Source organism: Battus philenor, unplaced genomic scaffold (genome assembly GCF_028537555.1).
Source record: "Battus philenor isolate CCGP_79_NKW_IND1 unplaced genomic scaffold, ilBatPhil1.0.hap1 SCAF_16, whole genome shotgun sequence".
NCBI classification, from domain to species: Eukaryota; Metazoa; Arthropoda; class Insecta; order Lepidoptera; family Papilionidae; genus Battus; species Battus philenor.
The window spans coordinates 7,352,891-7,364,409 of NW_027181678.1; the positions used below are offsets into that span (position 1 = coordinate 7,352,891).

Here is an 11,519-nt window from a genome sequence, read left to right on the forward strand (position 1 = left end):
TTATGATCATGAAAATAAATTTTAGTTTATTAAATTTTCGCTGAATACACTAATAATAAAAATAAATTTCAGTTCACAACAAAAAAGCTTGAAAAAACTGCATATTCTTAATTGTGTCAGATGATCTCTCTGACTTTTGTCATTTACACTTTTAGCCTAAACGTCTTCACAAAACTTAAAGGCTCTGTTCAGACTATGTCACTCTATGTCGCAGTACTCTCAAGCTACTTATGCGGACTTTCAATGGAGTGACTAGATAAAAGGCCCCAAGAGGATGTTTTTGGATGGCTATTATTCACTAAGTGCTTAGCATTTTGTTTCGAGGGTGCACAAAAGCTATACCCCAGGTTGGCAGTTATTTCCGAATTAAAATAATTTCTACAGCCATCTCTGTACGGATTTGGTGTTAGCGCACGAAGAACTGATGTATGAAGATAGTAGGAAAAAACCCATAGGTGCCTATTCGAAAGACGGTAGCCGATAAATGACCTGTTTCAGAAGTTTTAATTGAAAGCAATGTTTATTCATTTGAGGTTTTCTATAGGTTTGACAATTCAAATAAAGTTACGTAAATAATTTTCCCTACAGAACTCTATTTAACTTTCAGAAATTAAAAATTAGCTTTATTTGCAATATTTCCGGCGCAGCGAGAACTGACCTTCCCTTTGCAAAACAAGAACTCATGCTCATCTCTGTATCGGCGGCTTTTTACTGTAAGGGCGAGAAGCTTGGTCTCTCGCGGTACTTGGGGTTTTATAAAAACTAGTACAGGATATTTTTTTACACGTAAATTCAAGCTGAGGTTCTGGTCTGTAACTAAATTTAAACCTTACTTATTGAAATTCGAATCTGAAAGAGTTTTGGATCACGGGGTACCAAAGCTTTTGTTTACAAGGGCTACAAATTACTACAAGGTGTTGTCAAAATGGCCCCATACCATTTTGTCTATCAAATTTTTAGATAAAACTGATTTTTACATTTGGAACCATATTTATTGCTAACACTTTTAGTTTATTATAATAGGTACAAAATTAATGAAATGTTTGAGGTTATACTTGATTTCGGTTTGTCTGTTGTACATTACTAAACATTGCAATAATCTGCAGAGCAAACTATTAATTTCTTAAAGTTAAAACCCACGTATTGGTAAAGATGAACAAAGTCAGCGTTAACCTTAAATTCCATTTTTAGAATGCTATTGCTTTGTTCTACTATTTATATATATCACCTATGTATATTCACAAATTGCTTGAAGATGTACACATAAATATAAACTGCAAAAAGGATTTGGGAAATCTCCATGTTAAGTGAGATAATTTTAAAATATGCAATCCTGTTTTGGAGTTTTTTATAAGTCGCGATGGATGGATAATGAACATTTGTGCAGTTTTTCGCCTGGTCGCAACTCTTCAACTATTTTTAAAGCTTCCGTAAACATAAAACAACGTAACAAACGTGAAAAATATTAAAATTACCAGTAGAGAACCTTAGAAGTTCTCTATCCTAATTAAAAAAAGACTGACTTGCAAAGTAAACCGTATTTGTTTATCTATTTTTGTATTTGTCAAAGTTACATAGCTCAACAAATTCGTGAAAACACAGTCGTGCAGAGCGTACGTTATAGTCCTAGTGCATTTCAGCCGTTGTATAAAGTCTGTCGTCTGTCAACAAGGCGATTATTTTGACAACGGCAGGAACTCGCAGGGAAGTACGCGGGTGATAAAATATAATAGAAAATTAAGTACTAAATTTGTAGGTAATAATTTACCCACATTAAACAATTTTGTCAGATCCTACACAGAAATAATTACAGTACTTTTGTAAAATAAAACTATGTGAGAAACAAGACATTCATCTTATCATAATTGCCCTGCCTATTATAATGCAGTTTTACTGGAAGCTGCAACAAACCAACATCACCTGAGATGTATAAAGTAGGAACTGGTATAACTTTCATCAATATTTTTCTTAACTTTTCAAATTTCTTAAAATTTTTTAACACAAATTTAAATGAATATTGTAATTTTACAGTTTTGAAGATTTACATTTATAATAATCTTTTTTGGAAATGAAAAACCTCTTTTTCATTTATATATCATGTAATATCTCATAATTAGTAAAATAAAACAACCAGTTCAAGAATAATTATAAAATTAATAAAGTTTGCATAAAATAACTTATACTTTAAATTGTTATGACCTAATGAAATTATAAAAATATCATACTGTGACATTCTAAGTTAGCTAAGTTGACAATTGCTACAGTTTTTGTATCACAAAAATCAGGAACACACACTATTCGGACAACTTGACTATCTTCCCCTGAAAAAGATTATGCAACATATTAGTTAAGATATAAGCTAAGATATAAGATAATTTCTCAGTGGTTTACCTTTAAATAATTCCGTGGCGAATTCACTACAATTGCCACTAAAATAGACAGCAGGACAGTTGGAAATAGTAAATGGATCACTATCTACACAAGGTGTGCAAGATACAGTATCTGGGCATGTTGGAGCAATATGGCGCCATTGCAGTGTTCTTTTCATTATTTCTAATTGATTATCAAGTTTGCTGTACTTCATAATGTCTTTCATTGGTTCTCCAGATGTTCCTAAACAAAGAAATCCTACAAAAACCAACTCATATTAAAATTTCCCATGATACACATAACATCAAATACATCAAAACTATATTAACCTCCTATATCACATTCATATGGATTAGATACTCTATTAAATGATTTAAACTCCACAGCTTTAGGAAACAGACCTGAAACATTTAAAAATAACTAAATTGCTAGTAATCATATAAATAATTTCTAATATTTGCAATATACTCATTAACTAACAGTAATGAAATGGCTTTTGTGGTAACATTATTCCTGAAGGATCTTTTATTCCAGGCATTAAATCCAAAGGGGCTATAGTACTAACAGCTGCAGAAAAAGCATCAACTGATTCAGCCGCTGCAATAACATCAGACTCATTTAATGTGGTTTCATTTGTGTGATTTGCAAAGGCCCCACCTAAAAACACACAATAAGTAAAATTCCATGCACCCTTTTTTATTCATTCTGGTTAGGAAAAAACATAAGTTTACCTGCAACAATGATTCTTACAATATTAGAAATTTCCTCCTGGTATTGTGTTGTACCACAAAATCCTGCTAACCATTCAAGAAATAGGTTAAGAGAAAACAAGTGATCAGCTGTTTTAGAAGCCATGTTGAGACCAGATAAAAGGATGATGTATCTACAAGCAAAGAATGAGTGTATATCATAAAGTTTTTGTTATTTAATTGCATATTGTAAGTTATGAAAATTTGATGCAGAAAAAGTTGGCAAAACTTTTTGAAACTGACTGGTGAATACAAATAAAAGTCTTGCTTGCTAAGATAAAAAGAGGTAAATCACAAATCCTTTATTTTCAATTTTGTATATTTTGTATATTGTTTCATAAAGGCCTTTCATAAAATTCCATGGAAATTTCTCTCTACTTATATTTTCCAGATCTCAGGTTGTTATGATGGATAACTATTACTTATATGTATCATAACAAGTGAATTAAAGGTTTTAAACATTACTACAATAATATTAATGAATTAGCACCTATCTCTATCAAGCTTTGGTAATGGTTCTTGTATACCGCAACCTGGCCAACAGACATCTTTAATAGTAAATATTCCATCTTCATCCTCTGACCCTGAAATTTACATAGGAGAAAAATTATAACTTTTGTATAAGGTATCACTTAAAATTACTATAGAAAGGTTGAGAACCCACCAAGAATTGCAACAACAACTCCAGTAACAACCTCATGAACATCTATACAATTGCTAGTTAATTTAATTCTTTGAAGCTCATCTTCTAAAACAATGCTATCAGTTTCATGAACAAAATGATTTCTGTAAAAAGATTTTAAGTCTTTACATACCTGTGAATCAAAATTAATATATCGTTATATACTATGTAACGTACCTAGCAGGTTGAGGAATAATTTCCAACTGATCTGAAAGTTCTTTCAATATACTAGGCTTTAACTGTTGCAGTTTGAAAAGCGTTCCAATGATAACACATAAAGTATTTTTCTCACGCAACTCACATAATTTTAAAACCTTATATTTATTAGACCATTTATGTTTTATAATGGGTTCCAATATATCCCTGAAAGTATTTAATCTAGCGGAATATATATGAGCATATTGCTTTGAATAGTCTCGTGATACTTGGTAAAACTTCTTCGAGCAATCTGTATAAGTCAAAGTCTGTCTATCTATTTGGTTTGTTGTAAACTGTTTTTTATCATTCGGTGATGTAAACAACATATTGAACTATATATTTTTTGTTGCAAAATATTATTTCAACGTTGGCGCGCTTCTTAAACTCTTAAATGTCAATGTCAATATCTGTATGTTTTTTTTTTCTATTTATCAGGCAAAGAACTGAAGTACCTTGAACGGTAAATATATGGCCTAAGTTAAAACATCTTTACACTTACTAATATTTGTTAGTAAACGTAAAGTGAAACTGAAATCACAATTGCCTAACAAGCATCACGATCAAACATATCCCAGTTGGTTAATTTCAATTTTTTAATGTTTATTTTCAGTTGCTCTAGACTTTTCAATAAAACGTTTTAGTTTTGAAATGTAAAATTAATCATTTTCTTACCATTACCACCCTGCACAAATTAAAATCACCATAAACTTATTTCTTTGAATTCATTTGATGATCTCTTTAGAATTTAAGTTTTTACTAATTTCGATTTGTAAAATATTCGGCTAATAAGCAAGTATTAACTTTCTAAGAAAGATCAGTAATCGATTTTTTTGTTTATTTAATCTCGTTTCGTTTACTTAGTAATCGTTTATTGTTCTAGCGTGCCTTACCAAAGTTTTATGATATAAAAGTATTAATTACAACATGAACTGTGATTATTTGTATAATCATGTTTAGTGTTTTGATATTTTTAATCCATGTAAAATGGAATTTTAAAAAAAAAAACAATTCCCTTCGTATTATCCTGTACTACATTATAATATGTATGTAATATTTAAATAGTACGGAAACAAAAACTTTTAATGTTTTTGGCTACGTTTTAGTAAAAGAAATGTTTTTTTTTTAAATTCCTGTATTATCTGCAAAAAAAATTGCCGGATATTTGTCCTAAATATAATCTATCTCCCAATAGATGAAAAAGTTACAAAGTTTGAAAATTTTGATAATGGCGGGAGTTCAAAGAATTTGTTTGAATAATTTAAACATTAACTTAAAAAACAGTTTGATTATTGGTATAATAATAGCGAAAAATAGTCCCCGAATATTTGGTTCCAAAAAGAAGAGTGGCGATTCTAGAGGTGTATTGTCTTTCACATTAAGAGATTCTGAAATAGATACCATCAATGTGGACGTTTGGGGTTCAGAATATTTTGTAATAACATTTTATGAAAGGTTTTTTGTAGGTGATGTTGGTAATTATTTTATAAAAAGTATCACTTATGTATTTAATATTTAGTATATTACTTATATATTTAAGAATAAATTACTGTTATGAGCAATTTTTAAAACAAATTAATTTATGCATATTTCAGTTGAAATTTCATCTGCGAAAATTATGCTAAAAAGTGGTGATAACGAAACATTTAGACCTCAGGTTGGTGCTATTTTGTATATATAGCCGCTAATTACTCGTGTAAATTTGATTACATTTACTATATAAAGTATATTTTCACAGTACGATGTACTTCTATAAAATACATAAGAACGCAATGCAACTCAAAGATTTCGTTCATTTAGTACCACAAACACACTAACGTGCTAACTAATCACTTTTTATGTTTTACTACCAGATGTCAGTGATAAAATCATCTAATTTTATTTTCATAGGCTTTCGCCAAAGATCGCCACGATGACCAGTCTTGTGCTGCCCGCATCCAACGACTTACCGCGACCTCAATTATGTCGTTGGTCCTCCTAGTAGGGGGCCTACTAAAAGCAGAATGCTGTCTGAATAACTAACCACGGCTACCGGTTTGTGATCGTCACTTAAGATCCTTTCGGTTTCAACGCCTATCGATTGCACAAGCGATGCGCCTCGCCCACCGCCACTTCAAACGAGCTATTCTTCGAGTTACGTCTGTGACCTTCGTTTTTCGGATCTTATCATTTCTGATTCAATCTTGCAGCGAAATTCCGAATATAGCCCTTAGATAACCTTGAGCCTTCTTATGAGGCCTGTCGTAAGCGACTACCATTTTATCATTACCCAAATATTTATTCTAGGTCTCGAACGACTACGGTCGGGCAAGCAGCTTTTTTGCTCCTGACTTCTTGTTGTAAAAGGAACGTTATAATAATTGCATCGTTATAATTTTAAGAAAATATCGACATAGTATCGAGTTGTATATAATATACAACTCGATTCCAATTATTTTGGTGAGAGATAAAAGTTCTGTCGAAATTCTTATTCACAAGTTCATTTTCATAATAATAATTAGTTAGTGCTATCGCATTTTGATATTGGCTTCGACTATTTTGCATCAATATTCGATCCGCTGCACCGCGCCTGAGGCAAGCGAGGCGAGGGCACTGAGGAAAAAAAGCTAGAACACCGCCGCGGACTGCGGACTGACGGAACGGAATGACCGATACTACCCCTGACTCGCAGCGAACATACCGAAAGCGGTATACTGTGGATTCGGTAGCAATATAACTTTCGCTCAAATAACCTTTCCAATTAATTCATTTTACCTTTATATTTTTTTAAATAGGCAAAAAATTATCTTAGAAGATGCCCGATAAGTAGAATTGACAGTAGGGTACGAAAATTAATATTAATGTATAAGGGTAAGAATAATTTAAAACGGTGCCAGTATCTAATAGATTCAGGCGTTACTTTGCGAAAGTCCATCTTAAGTAAGAAAAGGACTAATATATAACTACTTCCGCTATGCAGTAGTAGTAGTATGTAGTAGTCGTGCAATGAAGTGCACCGCCCGCCAACCCGCTGATAAATGCGTATGCGGCGTACAATACGAATTACACAACTACCACCGTTAATTCACTCGCAGAGACGACTACTGCTACATAGCGGAAGTAGCTATATATTAGTCCTTTTCTTACGGTGCCAGTATATTTTAAAAAATAAATACGTTTATTACATTTTACCAGGTATCTTCTCCATTCTTCTTGTCGATTAACGAAGGATCTTCCGACGTCAGTATCTTTGATGGAGATACATTTAGTTCATATTTACCGCTTCTTCATATTCCCAGCAAAGTCTCCGCAGGTTATTGTGGACTTGCCGAAGTCATGAAATTTACTGGTCTGGTATAATTCGGTTGTTTGTTTAATTTTAATCTTACAATTTTTTTATAATATTACGTTATATTACAGAAGGAAACGATACCATTTATGTAGACCTATTAGTGGTTGTGAAATCTGTACAACCAGTGAAGACAATAAAAACGAACGCAGGTATTTTAATGAAACTTAATCTAAAACGCAATATTTCAAAATTTAAATAAAGAATAATAAAAGAACGTTTGAATTGCTTTAGGTGTTGAAATGTCGGTACGCGGTGTAGAAATAGTGGATAACACGACACCGGCTCCTCTGTATTTGGACATGTTTGATTTAGATACAATTCAAAGGTATTGTGTCATTGTTAATTATTCATACGAATGTATTTATATATATTATTTTAAACAATATTATATATAATAAGCTTATACTCTCTTTACTTTCTCTCTACATATTTTACAAAAAAAAAACTTCTCCGAATGAAACCCTTCATTTACACCAGTGATTCCCAACGTAGGGCCCAAACACAATAATTAATTTTAGCATGTGGTAATCAGAATTTTGGAAACGCTCTTTTTAATGTATATTCAATATTATACATTAACCGTTATTTATTATTATTGAAGCCAGTGGCTTTTGGAAGGAGTATATCAAGGGTATTGACAGCAAATAGGCTATACTTCTTCACCCCGTTAAAGCTTTTACTGCCTATTCCTGCGTAGGGCAGAGAAATGGCGGGCTTTAGAGAGTGTACTATTCGTCGCGGATGCGCGGCTGTCGTGGCGTGGTCGCGGCGTGCGTGTGCAAGTGTGTGCCCGCAGCGTCATAACGCACCAACCGCACACACCCGACGCAGAAGCACTGCGGCTCTACGTACGCAACCAAGCAGGTAAAAATATAATTATAATACACAAACACTACTTATTATTGAATGGAATCAGGCGTTATTTTGCGGAATCATCCTAAGTAAGAAAAGGACCAATATTTAGCCACTTCCGCACATGCAGTGGTAGTCGTGCAACAAAGTGCACCGCCCGCCAGCCCGCTGATAAATGCGCATGCGGCAAACAATGCGAATTACACAACTGCCACCGTTAATTCACTCAACACGTGTTTCACCCCTCCACGGGGCATCATCAGGATTAGTGCCAAACACAGAGTATTACTACTTATTATTGCTCCCATCTATCATTCCACTATAATATCATAACGTAAACTGGCATACAAGAAAAGGGGGGCATTCAAAACCACTGCATTTAAAAACGCAAATATATTTTATTATGTTTTCTCAATGCTATACTATTACCATAAAAATCAACCTGAATGATTTTATAACTGGCCAATTGTTGAATTCTTTACTAAACTGTTTAAGAACATCATTTTGTTATTTTCGTTGATAACTATTTCAACTGCAATCAGATCAATATTAAAAAAAAAGAATATATAAAACATAATTTTTTATTATATTAGTTGTTAAGGTTTTGCAATTATGATAAATTCATTATGTCTCATGTGTTAAAACCACGCGTTTATAATATTGTTTCACGATGTAAAAGACCTTTAAATTTTTTCTTTAACCAAATATGTTAAAACATGTATTAATAATAACTATTTATAAGAGTTTAATAAAAAAAAGTATTTTAGGCGGAGGCGAGGCGGCCGCATGGGCTGCTTGGAGCGGTGAGCGAGCTTGTGCCGCCTCCGTTGCACAAATCCGTGACCGTCTCGCAGCTGGAATCCCTTTCTGCGCCAGTCTTCATGCCTTATTGACGCATCTTGATCTAAGCGACCTAGTTACCACGTAATTAAATTATTATTTTTTTAAATATATTTTTCCTCTCTTCAAAACTTCACTCGTATCAAAATTTAACGTTCTAGGTACAGTTGTCCAATATTTTTTGCAATTATTGAAAATTACTAAAATATATAATAATCAGGCCGCTTTCAACATGTCCTATTGGAAATATAAAGGGAAAGCCTATGTTCAGCAATCGAGAATTTACGGCTCAAATTATGATGATATTGATCATGCTAGATCCATTTGACAAGTTTCTCGTATTTTTTTAGTATAGAATTTTTAAAAACGCTGAAAAAATATGTAAGAATTTTTATTTATTTTTCATATCATAATCCACTTTTAATAATTAACTATCAATGATTATTTATATAAGTTGCTAGAACAATGCCAGACTAACTTGATTATACTAAAATCATATTGACTATCCCTATAATGGCACCTTCAAATACAGGGGAACTAGGTTTCCAAATGTGCTCTGATATGAAAATAACCCAATACAAACATCAGCACTTTTGCTGTAAAACATCTCTATGAAAAAGAATTAAAATTCTTTCTAAGAAGTAAAACTTTGACGGTTATAGTTCGTTTTGGTTACATAAAACTATATGTTAAAAGATTTGCATGTAACTTAGTTAAATTTTGTAGGATTAATATAGAAGAACTGAAAGTGAGGTTTGCTGACCACACAGGTGAAATAACCGCTCGGTTACCTGTTAATATTTTAAAGGACACTCTGGGACATTCGGTACGTATTAAAAATATTGTCACACTAAACATGCCTTCCGACCCAGGACCGGGGTCACACGCTGAGCCTCATTGGCTAACGGTTGCTCAACTGGCTGTAGACGAACGAAAGTGCGTGCAAAATACTGGGACCTTATATATTGTGTATATATATATATATATATATATATATATATATATATATATACATATATATAAATATAATTTTTTTAAAGTTTATATATATATATATGATATAATTATACATAGATTCACCCAAAAAAATAACACGTGTATGTATCTTGTGCGTATTTCATGAAAGCAGGTCAAGCATAAATTTTGTTCACGTGTGAAATTTGTTAGTACATATTAAAACAATATATATAATATAACAGCTATTTCCGTTCACCTGTCTAAAGTGATCACTCTGAAATTCTAATTGTTATTTTATTCCTATTGGAATATGACGGTTCAATAACTTATAGCAGTGCATAGCCTGCAGGGACATTTTTATCTTATTTTACCTTTATCTTACTATTTTGTTATTACGTTTATTATTATTTCTGAAATGACTGACCTTTGTATAGGGTGTACCAAAGGAATAGTATGTTCACGATAAAAATATTTCGAAATGAATTGTTACAATTTTAAGAGATTTTGCTTAAACATAAAAAAAAACAAAGAAAACCCACTGAGTTTGTTGTTAGTTCTTCTCATTAGGGGTCGCGTTACGAACTAACGTAAACTTAATTTTAAGCTGACGAATGTAAATGATTGTAATAATTCCATATCATAAAACTACTTATACATTGACTTTAGCATATAATAATTAAGAGCATATTATAATAACTATAAGCAATTACCCTATATACCAGACATTTTTAAGCAGGAAAGTATTAGCTGTGGTGAAATTCAATGATTTTAAACAATATGGTCTGCACGTAAAAGTATGGTTGAATACGAGGTCTTGTAATTTATAATTATGCGTAGTTCGAAACAATAATCATGAGTCTGTCTACTTTTGCCAAAAAGACGGTAATTAAGTGTACTCTTTTTAGGTCGAAGAATTGAAGGCAATGCCAGCTGATGAACTTGCCGGTATTCGCTGGAAAATTTTACTGGAACAATGTAACGCCAAGTTGGCTGTCACACCACCGCGTATCATCATTTTGTCGCTTCGACGCGCATCGGCTGCTGACCCATTACCACTTTATTAAAATCTTTTTGGTTTTTCATTTTCATTACCTTACCCATTCTTTAGTATTTTACTTAAATAAGATCTCTAGAGAAATATCATAAAGAAAATGTTATTAAAAATTTATATTGGTGATCGCAATAACAATGAACAATAAAGATTAATCACATAATTTTAGACGTACCTAACAGGTAATTAATATAAAATAGATATACCATAAAACGAAGATAAAAGTGAAAAAAAAGTTTAAAATGATAAAATTCGCCTGAACATTTTTCTAGAAAACTTAATGTTTAAACATGATCAAAAGTATTAAAAACTAACGTGTTAATTATTAATGTATATTAATAAATATTGAAAAAAATGCGTTTGTGTTATTTAGTTTAATATAGATAGTAACGTAACGAAGGGTGGTTTATTAATATAAAGTCTTTGCTTTATTATTCTACATTTATTTGAAAACAAAAAAAAATTTTTTATACCTGGCATGTCCCGATTTTT

The 11,519-nt window shown here is 32.1% G+C and overlaps 2 protein-coding genes across 3 annotated transcripts; one reads left to right on the top strand and one right to left on the bottom strand.

Annotated features, from left to right (window-relative positions):
- Nucleotides 1-2,114: 2,114 nt before the first annotated feature.
- On the bottom strand, nucleotides 2,115-4,366 carry PolD2 (DNA polymerase delta subunit 2). 2 transcript variants are annotated; one of them, XM_068762370.1, is made up of 8 exons: nucleotides 3,979-4,366; nucleotides 3,784-3,878; nucleotides 3,610-3,703; nucleotides 3,102-3,253; nucleotides 2,851-3,027; nucleotides 2,700-2,771; nucleotides 2,392-2,628; nucleotides 2,115-2,321 (listed from the first exon to the last, which is right to left on the bottom strand). In XM_068762370.1, the coding sequence occupies exons 1-8, from the start codon at nucleotides 4,323-4,325 to the stop codon at nucleotides 2,209-2,211; spliced, it is 1,287 nt and encodes a 428-aa protein (XP_068618471.1). In that variant the 5' UTR covers nucleotides 4,326-4,366; the 3' UTR covers nucleotides 2,115-2,208. The 2 variants fall into 2 exon arrangements, with proteins under 2 accessions (XP_068618471.1, XP_068618470.1); XM_068762369.1 differs by having other exon boundaries at nucleotides 3,784-3,905.
- An 858-nt stretch (nucleotides 4,367-5,224) lies between these two features.
- Nucleotides 5,225-11,040, top strand: hdm (hold'em). Its single transcript, XM_068762564.1, has 9 exons — nucleotides 5,225-5,471; nucleotides 5,592-5,653; nucleotides 7,171-7,324; nucleotides 7,396-7,476; nucleotides 7,559-7,652; nucleotides 8,025-8,191; nucleotides 8,947-9,103; nucleotides 9,746-9,845; nucleotides 10,882-11,040. Exons 1-9 carry the CDS (start codon nucleotides 5,225-5,227, stop codon nucleotides 11,038-11,040), a joined length of 1,221 nt encoding a protein of 406 aa, XP_068618665.1.
- Nucleotides 11,041-11,519: the final 479 nt, after the last annotated feature.

Coding starts and splice junctions, on each gene's coding strand:
- PolD2 (XM_068762369.1), bottom strand. CDS start 4,325: ATGTTGTTTACATCACCGAATGATAAAAAACAGTTTACAACAAACCAA. Junction 3,704..3,783: donor AGTTGTTGTTGCAATTCTTG/GTGGGTTCTCAA, acceptor TGTAAATTTCAG/GGTCAGAGGATGAAGATGGA. Junction 2,772..2,850: donor ACAAAAGCCATTTCATTACT/GTTAGTTAATGA, acceptor TAAATGTTTCAG/GTCTGTTTCCTAAAGCTGTG.
- hdm (XM_068762564.1), top strand. CDS start 5,225: ATGGCGGGAGTTCAAAGAATTTGTTTGAATAATTTAAACATTAACTTA. Junction 5,654..7,170: donor ACGAAACATTTAGACCTCAG/GTTGGTGCTATT, acceptor ACATTTTACCAG/GTATCTTCTCCATTCTTCTT. Junction 9,846..10,881: donor AGGACACTCTGGGACATTCG/GTACGTATTAAA, acceptor TACTCTTTTTAG/GTCGAAGAATTGAAGGCAAT.